This window comes from Vidua chalybeata, chromosome 2 (genome assembly GCF_026979565.1).
Source record: "Vidua chalybeata isolate OUT-0048 chromosome 2, bVidCha1 merged haplotype, whole genome shotgun sequence".
NCBI classification, from domain to species: Eukaryota; Metazoa; Chordata; class Aves; order Passeriformes; family Viduidae; genus Vidua; species Vidua chalybeata.
The window spans coordinates 80763363-80789186 of NC_071531.1; the positions used below are offsets into that span (position 1 = coordinate 80763363).

The window sequence follows — 25824 nt, forward strand, 5'->3', positions numbered from 1 at the left end:
CAGCTGAGGGAGCTGGGGGTTTAGCCTGGAGTAAAGGAGGCTCAGGAGTGACCTTATCACTCTCTACAACTGCCTGAAAGGAGGGTGCAGCCAGGTGGGGGTCAGCCTCTTCTCCCAGGCAACCGCGAACAGAACAAGACGACATAGCCTCAAGCTGTGGCAGGGGTCTGGACATTTAGAAAAGTTTCTTTACAGAAAGGGTGATTAGACAGTGGAATGGGCCCAAGGAGGTGGTGTAGTCACCATCCTCGGAGGTGTTAAAGGAAGGACTGGATGTGGCACTTGGTACCATGGTCTTGTTGATGTGCTGGTCATAGGTTGGACTCGATGACCTCAGAGGTCTTTTCCAACCTATTTGATTCTGCGGTTCTGTGAAACACAGGACGGCAGGATATGGCAGGGGTGTGGCAGAGGGGAGGCGAGCAGCCCGGAGCGGCTGCCAGAGCTCAGCCACAGCTCACCCAGCGGCCGTCCGGCGGGGCCGGGCGTGCCGGCGGGAGGGCCTTACCCCGGGCGCTGCGGGGCGGGGAGAGCGGGGCCCTCCCGGCCGGGCTCAGGCGGGCGCCGCGGGGCACTGCGGGCGGCGAGGCGGCCGAGCCGGGCCGGCAGCCATGTGGAGGTCGCTCGGTGCCCGTTCGGAGTCGGCCGGCCCCAGGGCAGCCAGCGGCCGCTTCTGGGCTGTCGTCCTGGGAGCAGCGGCGGGGCTCTTCCTCCTCGGGTTCCTCATCGGTACAGTGCAGACTAACCCTCCTTCGCATCGGGGGCTCCAGGCGGGGGACGTGGTTCGGAGCCGGGCCGAGGAAGGGCTGGGGTGGGGAGAGAAGCGGGCGGGTTTCCAGCGCCCGGGAGTTTGTGCCAGGGGTGGCCGGGGTGAGTCCGCGCTGAGCCGGCCGATACCACCCTCCGTGCCTCCCGCCCTTCACAGCGGGCAGGTGCAGTCACTGACCCTCTCTGGGATATCTCTGTTCTCCGCAGGAGAACGGGTTTTGTGTCTTTGCTTTGTTTTTCTATTTACTTTTTGTTCAAGTAAATAGGAGTAAAGTAGTGCTGTGGGCAAGAGAAAGGGGCGCTGGGATTGTGAAGAGGGGACAAAAAACATACCCCTCGACCCTGATGCCTTCAAACAGCATCAGCCGCAGCCACAGAGGCAGGAAGGTAAACATGGGGCTGGAGGGGCACGGACAGGAAGGGAGAAATAGTCCCTCAGTGCCTCACCTGCTCCTTGTCCCAAGCAGGCAGGACAGAGGGTTGCTGCTGCAAGAGATTCCCCCTTGCTACCTTCTTTCTAGTTTCACATATGAATCATGATGAGTTTACAGAAGAAAGGAAAACAAAGGAGCCACTTGTATTTTGCAATGCCATTTGGTATGTAATTGGGATTGCTGCCATTGGGAAGCCCCAGCTGAACTCCTCTCTTATGCAGAACCTTTTACTGTGCCAGTAACCAGTGCCTCACTGGTGTCAACTTGTTGCCCTCTTGAACCCACTGGTTCTGTCATTCACACTACCCATGTTGCTGCTGCTGCACATGCACTGACTGTGTTCAGTCTGACTTAAAAACAGATGTCAGGAACACTTTCTAGCCAGCTGTTCCTCTCATCACTTACTCTGGTAGTGCTTGGTCAGAAAGGGAAGGATTCCAGAAAGAAGCCAGACAGACCAGAGAGTGTGTTTCCTTACAAAGTGTGCCTGTGCTTCTGTGCATTTTTTGTAAAGCTGCTGCCTTATTATTGTGGTAACTATATAACTGACAGCATGATGTTCTCGTGCTCAAGGATGATAGATAAGTCTCCTTAGCATCTACAGGAAAATAACTGATAAATAAATGTAAGATAGTATTTTATATCCCTCAGCATCTACCTAGACAAGTAAGTTCTCTTGCTGTTTGTGGGACTAACACTGCCATCATTTTGCAGCCTGCATTAGGATGTAGCTGCTTGTATGCGCTGAAATAAAAACAGTTCTAAAATGTAAAATAGTGAAAATCTTGTGGTGACACCAAAGAGAAGTGGTATGTGTGATGGGAATATTGTTCTTATGTTTTTAATTTGGTATTTTCATGTGTTGTACAGGCTGGTTTGCAAAACCTACAGATAAGAAGACATCTCTGAGTACTCATGAGGACATGAGGACAGCATTTATGGCGGAAATGAAAGCAGAAAACATCAAGCAGTTTCTTTAGTAAGTAGTGTGTAGACTAATCAGTTCAGACAAGAAAAAAAAAAATCAAATGGGAGTCAGCCCAGTGATCACAGAATCATAGAATTGGTTGGAAGGGACATTAAAGCTCCTCTGGTTCTAAACGCTTTCCACTAGACCAGGTTGCTCAGAGCTCTGTCCAACCTGGCCTTGAATACCTCCATGGATGGGGCATCCACAGCTTCTCTGGGCAACCTGTGCCACCCTCACAGTAAAGAATTTCTTCCTAATATCCAATCTAAAGCTGACCCCTTTCAGTTGAAAGCCATTATCCCTTCTTATATCACTGCATGCCCTTGGAAAAGGTCCCTCTCCAGCCTTTTTGTAAGCGCCATTCAAACACTGGAAAATGCTTAAGGTCTCAGAGCTCTCCAGGCTGAACGGCCCCAACTCTCTCAGCCTTTCTTCTCAGGATAGATGCTCCAGCCCTCTGATAATTTTCATGGCCTCTTTGGGACTTGTTCCATCAAGTCCTTGTCCTTCTTGTGTTGAGTCTCAGAGCTGAGCACAGCACTGCAGCTGGGGTCTCATGAAGCAGAGTAGATGGACAAAATCACCTCTCCGACTTGTTGGGCATGCTGCAAACAATTCAAAACAATGGAACATTACAATATAGGTATTTAAAAGTCTATTAAAATTTAATTGATGTAATAAATATTTCTATTTTAGTAACTTAGGTGCTTTAACTACAGGTACTTGTACCTGATTTGTTTTAGGGATCTTGTAAATGGATTACTTTTCTCTTAAGAGAGTGTAGTATTTGTTAAAATCTTATATTTGTTCCAGTCAGTAATAGGACACAAGTCATCATTTATTGATAGGAATTTACTTTCAGTGTAAAGAAAGAGGATCAGCTATTGTAGGAATAATCAACAAATTTGGATTTGCCTCATACTCCCAGTTTGATTACATAGCATGGAGTTGTACATGTACGAAATTACTAAAAGACCATTTTCAGTTTATGGGATTGTGGCAATCCCACTGCTTCCATTTTAAGTGTATTTGCCATGAACTATTGCAGATAAATTAGCTCAAAAGTACGGTCTCTTTGCTATGTAGCAGTCATGTACTGGACTATAACATACACATTCAAAACCAAGTCTTCAAGTCTTTTAAAGTCTTAACCTGTATTTTGACTTTTGCAAAGTCATCTGTTGTTAAACAGCTTTGTGAAAGGACCTTCCTGCCCTTTAAAGTCCCTGTCTCTGTAAGCAGAAAGCATTGTACCTCATTTACTGTCATGTGGCTAGTCCTGCAGTGAAAGACAGCAGATGTTTAGTCACTGCTCAGAACTACTAGTACAGGCAGTCAGATTAGAAGAGAAAATGAAGAAAACCACAATGTTCAGTTAAATGGGAGTGTAATACAGGAAAATGTTATTGCATAAATCAACTTCTAATGAAAATGTGATACTTAAAACACTTGTAACTCCTATAGAAAACCATTCTCACTCACAATATCACGTAGTTGTGCTCTTGGTTCAGTATATGTCATCCAGAAGATGATACTGTCACTATAACAGTGACTTTTAGTGCAGTATTAAATGTTAGCATGATCAGAGGAACATGGTTTTATTCAGCAGTGTTTGGCTGCTAAGGATTTTTTCTAGTTTGGACAAACAGAGGCTGAGTGGCAGCCTCATTGCTCCCTACAGCTTCCTGAGGAGGGGAAATGGCAAAAGAGGTGCTCATTTTTTCTCCCTGGTATCCAGTCATGGGATGCATAGGAATAGTTCAAAGCTGCACCAGAGAAAATTCACACTGGACATGAGGAAGCATTTCTTTACCAAGAGGATGTTCAGACTTCAAACAGACATTCTAGAGAGGTGATCAATGACCCAAGCTTGTCAGTGTTCAAGAGACATTTGGACAATGCCATTAACAAAATTCTTTAACTTGGTCAGCCCTGAATTGGTCAGGCAGTGGGGCTAGATGATTGTTTTAGATCCTTAGAAGCAAACCATTTCTATTTCTATTTCTATCTCTATCTCTATCTCTATCTCTATCTCTATCTCTATCTCTATCTCTATCTATCTCTATCTCTATCTCTATTTCTACTATTCCTATTTCTATTATTTCTATTTCTATTCTATATATATAGTTCTTTCAAAGTGGATTTCTTTGATGGCTTGGGTCTTATATGAACTCCAGAATTTAAGTTTTTCCTAATCCCACATCCCTTCATAATCGAAGATATAATTTCCTTCATTAATACCAGCTGGTGCTACACATGCTTCTTTGGCATGTTAATGGCATGGTCATATGATAGAATGAGGACATCATGATGACAGCCTCATTGAACTGAGGGTTTTTTCAGCTGGCTCCACAACTGGGCTTTCACAATGGTCTGAACAATTTTTTTTTTTTTTCAGACAGTGGGCTGTTCATTATTTATGCTCTCTTTCACTGTTTGTTATTCATACTGGCATGACTTTTAAGTCACAAACTGTTGAGTTTTTCTGTCCCTTGTTTATACAGTACTCAGAACTCACTCTGTTTTACTTACCAGCAAGACACACTAGGAGTGAACTTTTAGATAAACCAGTATTTGTGCCAAAATTAATTAGAATTGTGGGATTCAAGGAGAAAATCTAGTTAATTGCATGTAAGGACTAGAGTGATTATTCACATTTCTAAATTGAATACACAAAAATAATTGTACTCAGTTCTTTTATCAGTTCACAATGATAAGGTCTTACTGTGCATAGGAGTGCACAGACCTACTGTAGCTCAGAAGACAAGGAGTAAAGAAAGAACAGCACCCCATAGCTAGTGTCATCACACCATTCTTGCTAAACCATTCTGCAAGGAAGATTTAAATACCTGTGCTAGATCAGGACAGCCTGAAACCCTTAATCTCAGTTTATGTGTACAACATAACAATACATAGATGCAGAGAAGTCTCAGTCCTTATTTAGCCTGAGTATATCTGATCATCTCTATGAGGTTTATTTCCAGATAGGCTTAGAGGAGTTCTGATTATGACCTTCAATGCCTGACCCTGCTTATTTCTTCCTTTTCTCTAGCAATTTTACACAGCTTCCTCACCTAGCAGGAACAAAGGAAAATATGCATCTGGCACAGCAAGTCCAAGCTGAGTGGGAGAAATTTGGTTTGGATTCAGTTCAGTTGGTTCATTATGATGTCTTGCTCTCTTACCCTGATGACACTAAGCCCAACTACATCTCAATAATTGATGAGCATGGCAATGAGGTACAAAAACCACCAGTTTTTCCAACCAGGGAACAAAATCACTTTCATGCACCTGGGAAGGCTGTGAGGGAAAACTGTCCTCTGTTCACTTAATGATATTGGGCCTGGTAACAAGCTCATGGAAATCAGGGATTCCAGTTTGCTTTTATATTTTGCATCTTCGTTTCATAAATATATGTGTTAGGAATACTAATATTTACCCTGATTCATACAGCATCCTGACATATAGGTTAAAAAACAATTATGTAAGAGAATTACTTCATGTAATTCAATTGTTTGAAAATTACTCTTGTTATTTAGAAAGAGAAAAGAAACCCTGGTCAGCACCATTATTTGCACTGATTCATTATACAGTACCAATGATTCAGCTAAATTCAGTTTCTGGAAGATGAGAATTTAGGTCTCAAGATGTGCTATCACAAGGGGGATGAGTTCATTTCATACTGGCTGAAGTGCACGTAGAAGTTTCAGGGGTGAACAGAATGCAAGCATTTTTACCACTGTTATCTAACCTGTTCTTATCTGCTGTACCCAGACCACTTCAGGGAACCCTGTGTTAATTTATGCAGGATTCTCTGTGAAGAGTGGAGATGAGATTTGTAAATTCACACATTGAGCATGCCCACTGAAAAGGATGCCCAATGCTTGCTAAAACTTTGGCCACTTCTTAGGTAGAACAGAGTCCTTTCGATTGCAAATGCTTGTGAAATGTGCTTCTGAATAGAAAGTATTTCTTTTCCATATTGCCTTGTTTACCTTATTCCTTTTCTCCTTTCCCATTAGGTTTTCAACACATCATTGTCTGAGCCTCCTCCTCCAGGATATGAGGCTGTTAGAGATGTGGTGCCACCCTACAGCGCCTTTTCAGCCCAAGGAGTGCCCGAGGTAAGATAGTAGAATGCTACATAGTAAAAGAAATAGAGGTAGGAACAGAAGTAGGAAAAGAAGCAGAGACAGAAATAGAAATAATAGAAATGGAAAAGATGGAATACCACAGTGTACTGTAGCGTAGCAGAGAATATCGGAGAGCAATACAGAATAATTTGAAATTCCTTAGGCTTTAGTTCAAAACCCAACTTATCACTAGTAGGAAAGGTGACCTAGCTCCAATGTTCTTGGGATTATTGTGATGAAGCAGTGTTCAAATTGAGCAGTCATATATATGTTTAATATTTTTCTCTAGTTTGAGTCAGAACTGGATTTTATTTTTTCTTTTCCTTAAAAACTGTGGTAATAAATCTTTAATATCAGCTGCTGTAAACCTCCCCAGACATTTCTGTAACTATGTGCCATTGTTTCCCATCTTGGTGAACAAATAGACTTTTACATTTACCTGGCCAAATGAACAATCTCACTTCAAAATGCTGCTTGCCCAAGGCTCACACTGACAGGTATAGCTGCACAGTGTTGAGTATGCTTGAAAAGCTTTTGCTGACATTTCTAGCTAGCGATAAAGGTGTTGGCTGTGATCTGAATTTAACACTAATCCTTCATGTCGTGTTATACAGATAGTATCAGCTGATGAGCTTTCTTTGATAAAGCTGGCCTGTGTAACAGGAGTTTTCTGTTCTATGATCATTAGGGGTTGCAATTAATATTTTGTAAGATTATAATTTCTTGGTATTATTCTCAATATCTTTCCTTTCTACATGTAGAATAATTTAAGTTGACAGGACCCTGGTCCAGGCTCTGCTTTAAAGTTCCATCTAGAAAGATGCTAATGCTTCTACTCACACAGCTCAGTATTATATCAGTCATGTACTTTGTGATGTTTGTTAATAAGCTGTTCAAATACAGAAAACAAAAGGAATACTGTATTCACTTGCCTCAGACACTCAAAGAAAGCTGGAGAACCAGGTAGATGATCTGTACCCTGGGACATAAGAACTTTGAGTGTTCCAAGAGTTGAAGTGGGAATTTTGGAAGACAGTGTAAGATAAAATTAATGGGTTTTGACCTTTTGTCATAACATATCACCCAAGAAAGATAGAATAACATCACTGCTTTGTTTGGTTTGATGAGATGTGAAAAATGATGAAAAGTTTAAAGAGCTTCAGCTTCCCTCTTTAGGAAATTGTTTTATTTTAATTAAATATAAAAACTTTGTTTCCAATGAAAACAATACCTAAAGACAAGATTGTCATTTCAAAATCTGATGCTTATTTTCACCTTATTACATAATAGTTTGACAAGACCTCCAGGTACTTATCTAGCGCTCTTAGCAGTAGCATTCTCCAGCAAGCTGTTGTCTGCATTTGTACTGCAAAAACCACAGGAAGGGAGCATGCATAAAGCTCCTGACTGGGAATACTCAGTGGGAACAAAGCTCTTCTGAGTTCTTATCGTACTAGATCACGTACTCCTTTCAACATGCTCCTTGACATTATTGTTTCAAATCCTGCCTCTTTCTCTCAGGGTGAGTTGGTGTATGTGAATTATGGCCGCACCGAGGACTTCTTTACATTAGAACGTGAAATGGGAATTAACTGTACAGGAAAGATTGTTATAGCCAGATATGGGAAGATCTTCAGAGGAAATAAGGTAATCCCGCTGTATAAAAATGTTGCTGCCCTTCTCAGTGTTACTCCCACTTCAACTGCTCTGCCCTTCAGCATTTTCAAGAGATTGAAACACTTCCCTGAGGTGTTCTGGAGATTTTAGAGTAGCTGAATTTCCATAGACCTGTGTTTGAAGATGATTATTTAGTATTTCTAGCATAAAAGCAAATCAGTTGGAAAATGTTCCATATTTTAATATTCATGTCCATTCTATAAATTGTTCCAAAATATCACTAATAGAGTGTCATACACTCTAATTCTGAACTAGACTGTTCTTCCCTGTTGGTTCAGCTGTTTTTTACCATGTCTATATTGTGTTTCTTTATAATGGCTTCTGTACACCAGAGAGAGACCATAACTATGTGAAAGCTATTTTAAGTTCTGTATTTGGTTATTCAGTGTCCTGTCATATAAATTTATTTTTAAACTACAGTTTATCCTCATTCTCACAGTAGTATTTCTAATGACTGCTTATATACTGAAGAATTTGGTAGCCTATATAAAATCTGGAGAACTGTACTGAAAGTTTTTAAACTTCCTAATGGTGTGCAAAAAGAGGATAGAGGATGAAGGCAAGTACTGTATTTCCTTAAAAAAAAGAAAGTAAAAAAACCCTATGTTAAAATGCCCAAATTTAAAACTGTTGAGAATTAGTTGTCACTCTGTCACAATCCATCACTGTCATATCTAGTAGCAAACCAGATTGGAATGTCAGAATGATATATATTATACAATAATAAAGTCACACAAGAACACTTTTAAAACAGCATGCAGGTCAGTCCTTCTGCCATAATGAGCCTAAAATGTGGTCTCTCTGGAGTTAGTCTTGTTCAGCCAAAGGCAGTTTCAAGCTCTCCAATTACAATCTTCCTATATGGACCAGACCCTGAGATACATTCAGAGATAATGTAAGTAAATAAGGTAGCTACAGGACTACCTGAAAGATACTGTTGCATTAATATGATACAGTTTTTTCTGTTCGTGATGTGTACATTTCAATAGTCAGCTGATTGTGTTGATCTGGATGACAGAATGCAAACTCAGGTTATGTAGCAATACTGTGGAGGATGTTTTCCATGTCACTGAGGTATCTGCTAACTAAAAGTCAAAGCAACAGCAAATCTTTCACTTTCATATGAAACCTGATATCTGTATATATATTTTTCAGAAAATTACAAGACAGTTATGGGCCCTTGACTTATCCCAAGCACTGTAAAAGATCCTGAGGAAAAATGACTGTAATTTATGCATTGTTCTGCCCCTTGAACTCTGGGGTCAAGCTATAAAGGACTGGATAGGGACAGGAGATGTGCTTTGCAGGTGAAGAATGCTGAATTGGCCGGTGCCAAGGGAATTATTCTGTACTCTGACCCTGCTGACTACTGCGCACCTGGAGTAGATCCTTATCCAAATGGCTGGAACCTTCCAGGTGGAGGAGCCCAGCGTGGAAATGTATTAAACCTGAATGGAGCAGGAGATCCTCTGACTCCAGGTTATCCTGCAAAAGGTGAGTGACTCTACAGAAAGCATTCTCTGAGAGTCTGGTATAAGAAAAGGCAGAGGATGTTTTCTCCCTTATAACAACACACTTTCTTTCTTAGTCTTTGTTGCTAAGAGGCAGCTTTGGGTTTCACTGCAGTAGGCCACTTCTGTAAATGGTGCGTGGGAGAAAGTAAAAGGATATTAGGGGAGCCCTAGAATGCTGATCTGTATTCATCACCTCCACCTCAGGCTTCCTCAGCTGCTTGAGTTGTGCCTAAGCTGTTTCATTTTGCAACTAAACCAGATCATTTTGATGGAAATTCATTAAGAACTATTTATTCCAGCACTTGGGTCAGCATATTTGAGAGAGGCAATCACCTCAAGAAAAGCAGTCCCTAAGTGATGGGCAGTGCTGCCTCTAGGCAGCAAAACTTGTGCTGGAAGGGGTTATATATTCAAAACAGCAGCATGGCAGAGCAGACCATGAAGAAAATTTCTGGTTCCTCATGCTAGTGTCAGTGATTGCACAAATGAATCCCTGTGTCCCTCAATCACAAAGGGTCCTGGTAAGTGTTGTATTAAGGAGGAAACTACTCTGTATATGCTCTTGTCCACATAATGAAGATTGAGATTTGCAAAAAAAATTTATTTGTATTTGATCTTTGTCAGATCAAAACTTAGTTTTGGTTTTGTACATGAAAACAGCAATCCAAAATATTCAGTAGTCCAGTGTATAAGATTTTATCTGCCTCTCTTTATCAACTGGCAAATTTTTTTAGTTCCCAGCTGAATGTTCCAAGTATCACACTATGGGCTCCTTCTTTGCTCTTGTTCTTTATGTGTAGCTTAACCTGAACTTCTTTCCCATGAAGACAAATATTTCTATGTAAAAGTATTTCACCCCCCAAAAATGAACAAATAATTAAAAAATTTCCAGCCATCTTTAAATGCATGACTGCAGACTGTGGGAGAACCTTGATTGGTGTCTTTCTGAAAACATGTTGGTAAAGCACAAAGAATGAAATTACTGGGAAGATGTCAGCTCAACTCCCAGGAAAGTGAAATGATTATTTCTGACTCCAGTGTTAAGACTGTGCTAAGAATTGTACAGCTTCTTTCTGAGACTTGTAAATACAAAAATATCTATCTTTTGCTTTCAGAATACACATACCGATTAGACAAAACCAGTGGTGTAGGTCTCCCAAAAATTCCAGTTCATCCTATTGGTTATCATGATGCAGAGTCATTACTGCGGTAAGCACGTGGGAGACATGAGGTATTTTTAGGGGATTGTTTTTTGGAAGTTATGAGAGTATTTGGAAAGAGAGTAAAAAGACTTTTGTACTCTGCTTCTCCTGTAGCTGTTGAAATAATATATATGTTTCTCATTAGGACTTTTGTAGGAGATAAGTGTGGTATCTATTGTTACGTATGAGGTATGTGCAGAGTATCTGGAAATAGTCTTTTGTAATATGGACTAATATGTCTCCAAATTTTATTTTCTTTAAAACTTTATAGTTATCACTGTTATCAGGATAACTGCTCATAATGATAAAGGTATAGGTTAAAAAACGTCTTTTCTCCACTGCCAACTAGTAGTGATAGAGCAGATTACTATATATGTATAAATATATACTATAAATATGATGTAGAAATATATAGTATAAATATGATGTAGCCAGACATTTCTGTTCAATAAGTATTAAATAATACTAGAACTTGGTTTTAATAATTATAAATGAAACCTAAATCCTTTAAAAATACTGGGTTATTGTTTTCCCTTTTGTCTTGAGAAGTCATAGCATCTTGTTATTCCTGCTATCATATTTTATATAAACAATTTCCTCAGGGCCTGAAGACATGTTGAAGTGTTTTGTGGAATAAAGCTTGACTGAAGTATGTATTCACAGTAAAAGACATGCTTTCATTCACAATAAATATATTTTGCTTCCTAAGAACCAGAACATCCAGCATGCTTTCTTTGTATCTCAGAAGTTCATGTCAAAAATAAAAGTCCTTCAAGGGAATAAGTCTGGGTGATTGCAATCCACTAAATTACTGCATTTCCAGTTGTGTTAACAGGAAAAACATGGCACTTCTGACAATGGAACAAGAAAGGGTGACTTGGACTGATCGTGTTTCTGATCATGTCTTTGACACATATCAACTGCCTGTGCTACGAGATTAGACAGGCTGTGCATGGGACAGGCACCATAAAACTACTGCCTGTACTGTTAAGTTATGGAATGGCCAGAGTTGCTCTCTGCTAATTCAAATGCAAATGCAGTTCAAGGCAGTAGAATGTCCCAGGGACCATTTACAAGAGGCAGTTTATATGCAAAACCTTGTGGCCAGTGCTGTCTTCCAGGGTAGCTGAAGGCCATTCCAAACTGATCTCTCTGCTCAGGATTATTGTTCTATGTTAATTTACTAGTATTAGTGTAGCTAAAACTCCAGATTATTCTCCTGCCAAAGCTTGTAGTATAAATTGTCTAAAACAAAGACCAACACTGGTTTGCATGTTCATGGGATCTAGCATAGTGTGGTTTCTGGTCCCCCATTTGTTTAGTGCTGTTGTAAGAGGTCTGCAACTGATAATGATTTTTTTTTTTTTCATAACAGTAATATGGGAGGACAGGCACCACCTCATAGCAGCTGGAAAGGAAATTTGAATGTATCTTACAATGTTGGTCCTGGCTTTACAGGAAATTATTCGACAAGGTCAGTTTTGTTTCCTAAGGAGAGTGTTCTTTGGATCAGGGAAAAAACAGGTAGAGCAATAGAATTTGACCAAAGATAGAGTAGCTGGGTTTATTTACATCATTTCTTTGGTTTTGGCTATTTTCTTGGCTGAAATGTGCTCAGTGCAAAGCATTAGTACATTATGTCTTGTTTGGATGGATATGACCTACTTGCTTTAGTTTCCAGCTAGTCTTGAACCAGTTTCATTTGAAAAACATCTCACCTTTGATAAACTATTTGTTGAGAGTGCTTTTTGGGTTTTTGGGGGTTTGTATTTTTTTGTTTTGTTCTGGTTTTGTGGGGGTTTTTGTTTTTGGTTTTTTTTTGTTTTTTTTTTTGGGTTTTTGTTTTTGTTTTGTTTTTTTTGGGTTTTTTGTTTTGTTTTGTTTTCTTTTTAAGTTCATATGAGTCCAGGTTTTGGTCTTATCTTTTTACTTATATAAAGCAGTATTAAACTGCTTCTTATAAGCAATTAGTCCACTCAGCTTTTCCAGAAAAAGAGCCTAAACTCTGATGTCAATTTTATTGCTTCAGATTGTTTTTAACTGAATTAGTAATTACAGTTTAGGACTAAAGTCTATGCGTTTCAATGTTGTCTGAGTACCATGTACTGACTTCATATGAACTGTTTAACTTCATATAATTGTTCATACTGATCTTTATATGAACCCTTCGGGCTGAGATGTTACACCTACAGCTGTGGTACAGATAAACAACTCTTGATGTTGTAGAAAAAATCACTTGATGCAACTCAGGTTGTCTTATTTTCTGCAGTAGTATGGACTGTGCTGGAATGTTCTTGTTTTGGTTAGGGTAGAGTTAATTTTCTTCACAGTGGCTGTTATGAGGCTGTTTTTCATTTGTCATGAACACAGTGTTGATAATATGGAAAGGTTTTTGTTATTGCTGAGCAGGGCTCACACAGAGCCAAGGCCTTTTCTGCTCTTTGTGCTGCCACACTGGTGAGAGAGTGAGGAGTACATGGGAGGCTGGGAAGAGACACAGCCAGGATAGGTGATCCCAGCTGACCAAAGAGATTCCAGACCATCTGACACCATGCTCAGTACATAAAGTAGGGGAAAGAAGGAGGAAAGGGGAGACATCTGGAGTGATAGTGTTTGCTTTCCCAAGTCACCATTACATGTGATGGGGCTCTGCTCTTTTGGAGATGGTTGAACAGTTTTGCTCTGCTTGTTTCCATGGCTTTTGCTTTATGCATAAAATTGTCTTTATCTCAACCCATGAGTTTTCTACCTTTTACCCTCTAGATTCTTTCTCTGCTAGTGGAGGAGTGAGTGAGTGGCTGTGTGGGGCTTGGTTGCTGGCTGGGATGAAACTCTGACATGGAGTCAGTTCTGATTTGCACCAAACTGCAGAAAATTAGAACTATTTACCTTTTTAACATTAGATGTTTTCCATTTTTCTTTCACTATTTCAAATTTAAAAACTAGCTGCTAGCAAAAGATCTTTGGAATTCTGATCTCATCTGTATAAATTTTATTGACATCAGAAATATTACATAGCTGTCAAGGGCTTAATGCTGTTCTCATTTGTGCAAGTGTGAATCCAGAAAAAACCTATACTGTAATATTTTCAGATTTACTTTGGTTTAATAGGAGATAAATTTGATCAAAATGCTTTCCTTGTCATTTATATTGTACACTTTTGAAAGGTGTCAAGATGTTTGATTATCTAATCTGGTGGATTTTCTCTTTGCATTTTCTTCCCAATACACTAGAAAAGTGAAAATGCACATTCATAGCAACAATGATGTAAGAAGGATTTACAATGTGATTGGTACCATCAGAGGCACAGTGGAACCAGGTAAAATCATTTGCCTTCAGTGTAATCTGAGTGAACAGTGACCTCTACATGTACTTCATGGTTACAAGGGGGAGATGAGGAATATAGTTTTCTCTGAAATATTGTATTGCATGATCTTTGAAATGGTGTTTGCCCTGGCTTTCATATGGTTCAGGGTATGACAGCACTTTAACTGTAAATGCTGATTTTCAAGGGGGAGTCATAACCAAGATAGAAATATTTGCCTTCAGGCAAGTAACTTTGCAATTGAAATAATATTTTAAAGTGGATATTCTCCCATAGAAAACATGGGAATTGATTTTGTGTGCCATCAGAAGACACTATATCCACCATTATTGACTTTTTGTCTATCTTACAGTGTCTTGTAACCAGTGTGGTTTTATAATCGAAAAAAAACCCAGATATATAGACATTCCTAGAATGATGATAAATGAATGATCATTTATCTTCTGACTGCAGCACCTTCCTTTTGCCTAAAACACAACTGTTAACCATATTATAGAAGCACAGAGACCTAGTCTGAATTTTATCTCAGTAATCATATCTCTGTCATGATTTGGACAACGCTATTTGTGATTGATTATGTATATCCAGAGAAGTACTGCATTCAGCACATGAATTCACAATGTTATGAATTTCTGTACTGTACAGATATAACTAGTGGATCAGCTTCACCATGAATCACACTATTGTGAAGTATGGAAAAATGCTTCTATCTTTAGAGGAAACGTGTAGACATTCAATAATAGAACTAACAACATGGAGTTTGAGGTTTTAGGTCTTGTGGGATCCATTTACTGGGTTTGACAAATTCTTCAACACTGACTAAAAATATAGAAAAATGTCTTCAGAAATTTTTTTCCTTTCTATCATGTATATTATAAACTATTAATCTGTGTTGCTTGATACATATGTGGAAAATTAGAAATTACTTCAAGTTAACATCACTGTGTCAGGAAAAAAGTAAACCTCCAAAATTAATTTCTCTAGACAGATATGTCATTCTGGGAGGCCACCGTGACTCATGGGTATTTGGTGGCATTGATCCTCAGAGTGGGGCAGCTGTGGTTCACGAGATTGTGAGGAGCTTTGGAAAACTGAAAAACAAAGGTAATGTAATAAAAGAAAAAAGCACGTCAAAGTAGCTACTCTTAGCAATGCTCATTGATTTCTGTGAGATTTAAACATATGCTTGAAATTAAAAACATATATCTCACTGATATCTTGAATAAACATGCTGCTCTGCACCTTGGTGTATGTGAAGTACTAATGCTCAAGAGAAAGTATACCTAGAGGGAAACAAAACAGAATGGGGGATGCTGAAATAAACACAACATTTAGGTGCAATTGACTACTCTGTATTTGGGGCAGGTCTAGATGTGTCAGTGGTGTTATAATACTGACACAGTGGTGAACTTCATCAGGGCCACAGGCTGAGCCTTCTCAGCATTTGACTGTGACTTGGAGGCATACTCAAGAATAAGTGAAGAATGTCAATGTAATGCTGAGAATGAGCTGTACAAACATAGTAGGAGGTAATGGTTAAAAATACTTCATGCCTACTTGCATTAGAACAGGAAAAAATGTCAACTGCACCAAGTTTCTGTTGCTGTCAGAGCAAATGCTGTCTCCCTATCTGACATCCCATGGAGAGAAGCTCTAACATAAATACTATGTTAGAGAAGTGTTCTTTGCCTGCCTATTACCCATAAAACCTATTGACATTTAGTTTTATTTCCATTTCTTCCCAGTAACTGAATATCAGGGGAAGCTGTCTCTGGAATGCAAATGAGGAAAAAAATAAAGTTAAAAAAAAGGGAGTAAAAGGTGAAAAAGTTCCAGTAACTTCAAAGGAAACTTTGGGCTGAGGTGCAGCATCAGGGCAATAGAGCCTGTTCTGTTTGGCTTAGGTTTAAATTGAATGGAGGACTTCAAGTGAAAGATTTTTCTTTTGAAGGTGATCTGTCAAAGTTACAGGGAATTGCTAAGGTTTTGAAATCTGGCATTTGAAAGACAGGTCAAAACCATTCTTTAATAGATATGAAAATATGTCACTTTTCTGTCAGAATAGACACTGATATACAATGTATACTAGATTGAAGAGGATTAGAAAAGCCTTATTTCAAGAATTTGTGCACAGCACATTATTTTTTCTTAATCAGAGTTTTAGATTCTAGAAAATTTTCTTGCATTTAAAGGTGAGAGACAAAATACATTATTTGGCGCAATATTGAAGTAAAGGAGAGATTGCTACAATAGCAAATCATTACTAGATAAGGTTACTGAAGTTGATGTTGAAGTTCCTTATGTATATCTCTTTCCCCACAGATCATGGTAAAAGATCAGCCCCCTAAAAATGCCATATGTTTTCACATTAGTCATGTAACAAGCAGCCTTTATTTTTGTAATAAAATTTTCATTTTTTTTTCATTTCAGGATGGAGACCAAGGAGAACAGTGATATTTGCGAGCTGGGATGCAGAGGAATTTGGCTTGTTAGGATCAACAGAGTGGGCTGAGGTAAACCAAGAGTGTTCAAAAATAAATTTTCATGGTGGCTACTCTTTGGGAAATCTGCACTAGAAAGAAGCACTTCTTCCCTCCCGCCACTCCTTCCTTACACACACATTCTCTCTCTCCCTTGAGCTTCCTTTTGAATATCAAGAATCTCTAGCTTCTGCACTTTATGATATCCTTCTCTGAAATAGCTGTTTCTTTTGTGAATGGGAGCAGCTATTTCAGAGAAGTCCCTCTAAGTTCTGAGGGACAAAAAATGTATCAGCATTTTCTTCCTTTTTTTTTCTTTCTTGTAGGAAAATGCTAAAATATTGCAAGCACGGGGAGTGGCTTATATTAATGCAGATTCTTCTGTTGAAGGTACATGGATATGACTTGTGTCTTATAGGATTAGTGATGGTATGACTGGGAGAGATTTTGTTCTTGGAGATTCATGAGACCTTCAATGTGATAATTAATTCAATGTGTTGCATTAATTCAGAAGTGAATATGGGGAGAAACTGTGGCTTGGAATCATAAAGTATCCTTCAGATATTCATGTTGTTTCAGGGAAAAAGTTCTTCACAGTAGTGACCCACTCTTTGGGAGGTCATAAGAGGGACAAGAAGTGTTGTGCCCTGTGTTCTGTAGCAACTCTTTAGAGTCAGCTTCTTCTCTTACAATGTGCATAATAATCACAGGGACATAAGAAAAGCTCTTAAGACTTGATTCAAAAGCTGAGCTCTAATTCATCCCTACCAATAAAGTGCACTGAGAAGATCATAGGAAGACTCTTCTCAGCTTGCTCCTCATAAAGAGTGTAGCTCCCTAGTCCCTTTCTTATTAATAAATAACAGCATGAAGTTTCAGCTGAGGGAACGTCTTCAAATAAATAGTTTTTCATGTTTTTTCAGGAAACTACACTCTGCGAGTGGATTGCACACCACTGATGTACAGCCTAGTTTACAGTCTGACTAAAAAGGTAATATCGCTTGAAATTTTTAGCTGGTATGTTCAGTGCTCACTTGATGGGGCTCTGTCTGTAAAAATATGGTGTCAGATCTTTCTTTCTGACTGCAGTACCCCTTTTAGGTCAATAGCTATGGAACTGGAGCTTTTTCCCAGGACAGATAAGGGGATTCCAAGCTTATACCATTAAATTAGCAACTATTTGGGGTTAGGGGATTTTCCCACTCCCTCTGTGAAAGCATTCCTTCTAAGAACAAAAGCATGCTGTGAACCAGAGGACAGAAACAAGCATATACCTGGTTGCCCAGATCAACTACTAGAATGCCCATGGTAGTAGGAGACTCTGACTCCCTTCAGGCAGGGGAAGAAGTTAGGGTGGCTACCATGTTGTTTTTGTGTGATGGTTTGGTCAATGTGCTCAGCTCTAGTGTACCCTGTTAGTTATTCTTTGTGTCCGACCATAATGCTGTCACACATTTGTGTGGCACACAAAATTGAGGGATAGGGACCTTTCTCAGGAAATAGCCACACCATCTTAGGTGTAAGATGTTCCTTGCTTGGGGAGTGGGTCTTAGAGGCTGGCATTTTATTTCTGGGGATTCTTCTGTTTAACTATATTAATCAGTGAACATTTTACACAGTTTTGTGTATATTTTAGATGCCAATGTAATGTACATTTAACTACTGTGTATATTCTGTGAATTTACTTTATCTGCCTTTATCTGCTTTATGTATTCAGTCATTTGATAATTTATTATCTCTTGGAAGCTGGCATTAGACTGGTGCAAAAGTAAAGGAAAAGTAGTAAATCAGTATAATAATTTTTTTGGCAATTAAAAGACAGCAAATATAATGTAGCTCTATTAAAAGTGGGTACCCAGATAAAGAGACTTCTGTCCTGCACTCAAGAAGAGTTGACCACCTGCAGTTCCCATGGTAACCTGTGCTAAGTGAAGGTGTTCGGAACTGTCAGGAAATCAGGTCAGCAGAGTCTCAGTTTGGACGCCAAGTGCCATCATTAAAATCTTGACCTAAATACCAGTAAAAACACTTGTGTAACCCTTCCTCGAGTTGGGAAGCAAAGGCTGATGAGTGCATGTAACCACAGCTTGTTGTCTGAAGAGAATGCTGATAAGGAAGCATGTCCCATGTGATCCCATCCATAGTTAATCTGTGGTAGAAAGTTTTCATGCTGATAGTTCTGTTCTATGGGCAATTTCCTTCACGGACAAACCTCCAAATAAATTAGTTTTAATTTGATTCCTATTGTGGAGTAATTCTTAGACAGAAGACAGATTAATAATGGAATATATATTAATAATCTTTAATAGATTCAAAATAATGAAACCTCATCAGTCCACCAATATAAAGGAAAGATGAAGAAACATCCACAGTATTTAAGCTGCTCAGTTACCTGCAAATTAGTCAGTGCTAGGAATGAACTTTAGAATGATTATGATTTGTATACCTCTCTAGCAGCTATAATGACATAAACACCAGGTGCTGTGCACTTTGCCCTTACAAAGTTGCTTCTGCATAAACATATTTTTTGTGAACTGAAACAAGGTAGAAACAGTTTTAAATTGAACTAAGAAAAAAATTTTCTGCCAAAGTAAAGCAAAATGTTTTGGTTTTGTGAGGGGTTTCTCTGTTGAATATTTAAATGGCTGAAAATCTCATAAAGAAATATCATAATGTAAATATTGACTTGAAATGTTTTGCTTTTCTTGTGTTTTCTTCCATCCAAATTTACCTATTTTTTAGCAAGTAAACTATTATTCTGTAAAACGCTATGTATTTGAAATGTTAAAATGGAAATGCAGAAAGGTTGAGGGACTTAAGATGACTCACTCATAACCCTAAGCCATAGGCTTGGAGTGATGACAGGTTGCTGACTTGTTGTTTGATAACATTTAAAATTGTACCCTTTGTCTTTTTTCTAGATACCAAGTCCTGATGAGGGGTTTGAAGGAAAATCTCTTTACGAGAGCTGGTATAAAAAAAATCCATCAAGTGAATATAAAGAGGTCCCCAGGTCAGTGACAAAAGAAAATAAAGCATTATTATAACTCGTAGATAAATAAAGCATTATTATAACATACCAAGCATTATTATAACTCGTAGAATGTGGTTTTTAAAGAAATACTCATATGAAAAACTGAGTTCTGAAGAGAAATAGTGTGATTCTCAGCTGGTATAAATTCCAGAGCTAATGATTGCAGCTGATACACTGCTGTACAATAGGTTTGTGACCCTGCCTTTGTAGATGAGCAAGAGGCTTTATATATGAAATGTGTTCTTTTAGTTTATAGAGGTTTAGACAAATAAGGCAGTATGCACAAGCCAGTGGCAATTACACAAGATGTTAACTCAACAGTCTTCCTTTGCATTTTTCCAGTCTTCTGGAAGGCCTCTGAGTTTGGGTGGCTGGGGAGCACACCAAGCAGGATTTTACAGCATTGTTCTTCAAATTTACCAGGGGATTTCTACAGGATCTCAAAAAGTGATTTTATTCCATGAAGCCAGCCACTGTGATATCTCTGAGTTGAGAGCTTGGGATAGTGGAAGTTCAGCAGGAGGAAGGCCACTGGATTTTGTCAGTGCTAAAAAGAGAGTGAGGTATATTCTCCTCTTGAGAACTGGATATTTCTGGTCCTGAGAAGGGTGACTTTGATCCTCAGAGAATGCAATTGATGAGGTGCTGGTCATTCAGGGGTCAGAGGCAGTTCATGAGGTATTGACAAAAAAGAGGCACACTGGGGAAAGACTATGTAGTGTGTAGTGACTGACTGCTGAATAAATAACTGCCATGGTATGCTTGAAAGCAAACTAAAATTATAACTTAAGTATTGTTACTCAAGGCATTTTCCTCTTTCTTGTTTAAAGAATAAATAAATTGGGTTCTGGCAATGACTTTGAAGCATTTTTTCAACGTCTTGGCATTGCTTCAGGCAGAGCACGTTACAGTAAAAATTGGGTAAGTCTGTGTCTTTCTAGTTTGGTCTCCCTTGTAACTGCCTGAATAACCTCACCTGTAAAGGAGCCATTTAGACTTTCAGCTTTTTAGGATAGTGTAGTTCAGTTCAGCGTGTCAGAGTGGTGTCTAATTACTACAACTCTATGTCCTACCTCAACACAAATATGTAATAAATAAGAATGATCAACTTGTCACATAGTCAAAAGTACTTTTGCTCAGGGTAAATGGATGTGCTCAAAATTACCTATGGCTGATGATGGCTTCTAATTAGTTTATGGTGACTTTTGAATGATTTGTAGCACTTTACGAAGCTTTGAATTCAAAATGGTTTGTGTTTTATTGAAAATATGAGTTGGGCTGTGGAGCATACTGTGAGAGGAGATTAACTGAGAAATGTTCAAGGAGCCAACTATTCAATGTGGTCATTTCCTCTGAGGAAGGAATATCCAAGGACACAAATTATTATTGAATCCAAGCTAGATAAGAAGTCCAATCTCACCTGGATTTAGCCAACTGAAAGTTATGTGTCTGTGCTTAGGTACCTTCTTTGGGCTCTGTACATGGTCACTGGAGAGAGATTTCTCCAAATGACCATTCATCTCAGCATAGGTTAATGTCTAAGAGAGCCACTACTGACCAGTTCTCCTTCGACTGTATATAGTGGCTACATAGGATTAGTATGACCTAAACACTTAAACTGTACCATGCCTTGAATCCCACAGCAAAGGTTTTCAAGCCACACTGAAATAGACATAGCTGAATAATGGTACTGATTTTGGCTTGGTTTCCTTTGTTTCAGAACGTGGCAAAATACAGCAGCTACCCAGTTTACCACAGTGTCTATGAAACCTATGAAATTGTGGAACAGTTTTATGATCCCACTTTCAAGAATCATCTGACAGTAGCTCAGGTACGGGGAGGGCTGGTGTTCGAATTGGCCAACTCTGTTGTGCTTCCCTTTGACTGTAGAGATTATGCATCAGCTGTGAGCAACTATGCTCACATCATCTATAATTTGTCAAGGAATCACGAAGAGGAGCTGGCAACATACAATGTATCCTTTGGTACGTACAATCTTTCTTCACATTCCTGCTCTGTTAATGCTAACAGTGCCTTATATTAATGGATGTCTTAGTCATGACCTGGTATTTACCTTGTGCTGTATGAGCAGTAAATAAAACAAGAGCAATACCCTCCATTAATTTGAAATGGGAATATTTTGTCTCTAGCATGCCTGTGTGGGGACAACCATGCCATTGCCAAATAGAGCTAACACTTGCAGTTGCATGTGCTTTGACCTGTGTATGATTCACCAGTATTGACAACAATACATTGTCATGTTTCCTTAAAAAAAAAATCACACTGTTTTGCAGCTTACCATGTTGGATAATTCTGTGCCTGAGAAACCTTTTTTTAACTAGCAACATTATAAAATATTCAGTTTAAGATTTGGCTGCTAATGGCCAATATCAGGTACATGTGCGTGTGTGTACATACAACCACACACATTCTCAATCTTTCTCAAAACTCTGTGGGAGGGACATAACCATAAAACACAGGTTGCTGGGATTTGTAAAATCTCAGACCTACCTGAACAGTCTAGTTCTGGTTCCATGATCTGGTTTTTGATATTGCTGTACTTTCTTCAAGTAGCAAATACTAAACAATATTCACAACAATACTTACTGCTATTGTTTCTAAGAGAGGTTTTCACACAGAATTATGTATTTTTTAATGTAGGAATATAGGGTCATCTTCTTTTCCTTCAGTAAGACTTTTAACAGTTCATGATCATGATGACAGTGGAAGATAAAGCTTTAATTGAAGAATTTGATTTGTTAACTGATCTCTTCAGAATTTGAAGTTAAATACTTTGCTCCTGCTCCCTCCAGATGCTCTGTTTTCAGCTGTGAAGAATTTTACAGAAGTTGCTGCTAGCTTTCATGAGAGACTGCAACAAATAGATCTCAATAAGTAAGTTCAACTCTTTTTTTCTTCCAGTCAAATACTCCATGTAGTCCTCTGAGCTCAAGAGGGCTTAGTCTTCACTTGCTGCCACTTAATGGAAAAAAAGAAATAAAGAAGTTGTAGTTGTGGCATGCTTTTTGACGAGCTTTCAAGAAATTCTGTGCACCACCTATGCCAAAAGGCCTAGTTTGCACTTGACTTAATTCTTAATTTATTCTTTGTAGGCCATGCCCAGAATGACAAGCCAAACTTCCTTTTGTATATACATATATGTATATTCCATTTCTTGGGAAGAATCTAATTTAGCCATATGCTTACCATTATGGAACACTAGCTGAGAATAAAAACCACCTTTTTAATGGCAGCAACTCTCAGATAAAGGAGTTAACACTAAGCTCTTGTGCAAAAGATGACATTTATGACATATAACATGTATGTGACATTTTCAAAATGGCTTTATTGATGGATGGCCTAAATCTATGCTTTAATTAAACCAAACAATTTCAGTTTCTGTTTACACCACTGTAAACTTGAAAAAAATTCCTTAATGGTAGTCCTGTTTTACTGTGATACAAATTTTTACATTTTTTATTGGTGGATGCCTTTGAAGGTCTACAAATTACTTTGGATGTAAACCACCAAGCCCACATATATTCTATATAACCTTGTCATAGTTCTTTTATTTATTAAGCATCAATAGTATGTGCAGGGCTATTAAAAGCACACAGATACAGATGGTCTCTGCTCTAGGGAATTTAAAATCTACCATCAGAAATACACAATTCTCAGAAGGCTCAGAAGAGGATTTTAACATCACAGGGTTCCTTTTTCTGATATGTTGTGATTTTACATAAAAACAAATGCCATTTTATTGAAATAATTTGTGGCTGGCTGCCTTTCTGGAAAAGAGGGTCCTTAGAAAACTGTTGTACAAAAGAAGAAAATGGTCTAAGCATCCTCATGAAAAGGAAATAAAGGAATGAGAGAAAACATGAGAGAAAACACCCGAAACACTGTATTTTGATTCTATCAGTTGGACTTTAAAAACAGCTTTAAGAGACTTTCCAGTTATGAACCAGACTCTGTCACAGGACAGATCAGCATAATTCGGTTATGCAGGTTAGCTGATAGCATGGGCTGTCTTTTGTGGGCTACACTTAAAGTTCAACATCCCAGATCTACTGTCCTTTATAAATGCAGATGTGTATGCTGGGATAAGAGTAGGTTGAACACACTGCAGTTAACATATTCAACAGATTCCCTTTTTCTTTTTTTCTTTAGCTTGCTTGCTGTCAGATCACTAAATGATCAGCTCATGTTTCTGGAAAGGGCTTTCATTGACCCTCTTGGATTACCTGGCAGGCCATTCTATAGGTGAGAAAGGCTTACTTTTCACTTTCCTCATGGAGTATGCTATGAAAATTCCTTTAAGATTTACAAGTCTCTAAATGGAGTTATAATGATTTTATTCAACACAGCAGAAGTACACGAGACAGGAGGAATGAGATGAAAAGGGACATTGGGGAAAACTTCAGTGTGAAACACTGTAAAGAATGAGGAAGATTCTTGTTGGAAGCCTATTCAAATAATTTCTCTTGGTTTGATTTGGCTTCTAAACAGATGGAAAAGTTTAGGCTTGGGGTAATTTTAAGTAATTTTAATTGTAGAAACTTCAGGAAGTTGTTCTTATTATTTGAAAGTGGAATAGTGTATAATTGAAGAACCTACAATTTGATAAATTTTAAGAGCACAGCCATGCTAGCAAATGTACTGTGGAGTGCAGTACTGAAACAGCAGGGAAAGAATTCAGTGGCCTTCTCATCTTCTCAGTGGTCAAGAAGTAAATCTTATTTGAGAGGCAATGAATAAATGGTCTTATAATGTAGCTTATGTTATTTTCTTGCTTCATGGACTTTAGCTACTATTGCTGCAATAACCTTATTTATTTACATCTTCAGTGTCAAGTGTTTACAGCTGGTTTATAAAACATAAAGTAGTATGTTTTATTTTCCTAATGCATAATACTGTTATTTTTTCCTTCAACTTCCCTACAGACATGTTATCTTTGCTCCAAGCAGTCACAACAAATATGCAGGAGAATCCTTCCCAGGAATCTATGATGCCATGTTTGATATTGAAAGCAAAGCTGATCAACATGAAGCCTGGGAAGAAGTGAAGAGGCAGATTTCCATTGCAGCCTTCACTGTGCAGGCAGCAGCAGACACACTGAAAGAAGTAGCATAAATATGAACAATATAGTCATCAGTGAGGACTAAACTGACAGTTTGCAGAAGCGTTTGAAAACACTAGGAGGATTATGACAAAGAACAAAAAAATAAAAAAAGTCTTGGTCTCTGCAAATAATATACCCAAGTTGAATGCATTTAGTAATGTTAACAAGGTAATATACTCCCTTCTGAGAGCTCACGATTTAGATGTTTTCTGAGTTGAGACTGATAATGTTTCAGGTTTTCTCCCAGCTTTGTATTTTAAGAATTGCTAACTATTGGATTTATTTCAGAGTTTTGAATTTTTCTGGTTTGATTATTATAGTGATTTCCATAGTTCTTCAGGAAAAGAGAATTCATATCATGTTTCTATCAGTTACTAATATTGTTGTTGCCTTTTTGTTATTTACCCTGGGATTGCATAATTATACCTCAAGACAGACTCTCAGCCCTCCTTTTCCACAAAGACTGAGATGGACATGGAGATGGGAAAACTGTCACATACCATGTGCAGGATCTATAATAATCATAATAAGTTTTGGGCAGCCAGCCCAGAATGCTCATCCACGACATTCTTTTTCTCACATGCTGAACCTTGCAGCTGTTTGCAAATAAATTTAAGCAAGAAGCTTTTAGTCACTGGAATAAAAACAAGGCAGTACATCTTGTCAGACATATAGTCATCTCACAAAATATCTTTCAAGATGAAGACCCTATTGTTATTCTTTTAACCAAAATCTGTAGAGGTGTTTCTAATATGAAGACAGAAACAACGAAAACTCATCATGTCCTTAGTTTGAAAGGATACCAAATTATTACCATTTTTGTAGAGTCTGTATATCTGATGATCATGTGCTGCTTACTCTTATGATAGACCATGAGGCAACCAAGATCAGACAGAGAAGACTCAGAAAATCAGATCCCTTCATCTGAAATTTTGCCACTGGACTATTACTAACCTCTTGTACAGCTAATATTTTGTGTGATTTGGTGTGCCATGTTAGCTGAGACCTCTACCATGTCTTAAACTACTGTCCTGTGATCTGATGGTTTTCTGTACTATGGCATATTATTTTCTTTTCCATGAGGCTTCATTTAATCATAAATATTTTTGCACTTCACATTAAAACCTTTTAGACAAGTTACTCTAATTAAGTAATTATTTTGCTT

The 25824-nt window shown here is 38.5% G+C and overlaps 1 protein-coding gene across 3 annotated transcripts; it reads left to right on the forward strand.

Moving 5' to 3' along the window:
* The first annotated feature begins 605 nt into the window (after nucleotides 1–605).
* Nucleotides 606–25800, forward strand: LOC128784488 (putative N-acetylated-alpha-linked acidic dipeptidase). 3 transcript variants are annotated; one of them, XM_053936124.1, is made up of 19 exons: nucleotides 606–729; nucleotides 2073–2181; nucleotides 5225–5411; nucleotides 6195–6296; nucleotides 7827–7952; nucleotides 9290–9476; nucleotides 10612–10705; nucleotides 12074–12172; nucleotides 13932–14017; nucleotides 15008–15127; nucleotides 16454–16536; nucleotides 16830–16893; nucleotides 17427–17494; nucleotides 19425–19516; nucleotides 20368–20458; nucleotides 21258–21522; nucleotides 22351–22432; nucleotides 23708–23800; nucleotides 24481–25800. In XM_053936124.1, exons 1-19 carry the CDS (start codon nucleotides 612–614, stop codon nucleotides 24668–24670), a joined length of 2256 nt encoding a protein of 751 aa, XP_053792099.1. In that variant the 5' UTR covers nucleotides 606–611; the 3' UTR covers nucleotides 24671–25800. The 3 variants fall into 3 exon arrangements, 2 of the variants coding, with proteins under 2 accessions (XP_053792099.1, XP_053792100.1); XR_008429503.1 differs by lacking the exon at nucleotides 24481–25800 and having other exon boundaries at nucleotides 21258–21368; nucleotides 23708–23797; XM_053936125.1 differs by lacking the exons at nucleotides 606–729; nucleotides 5225–5411 and having other exon boundaries at nucleotides 2173–2181.
* The last annotated feature ends 24 nt before the right edge of the window (nucleotides 25801–25824 follow it).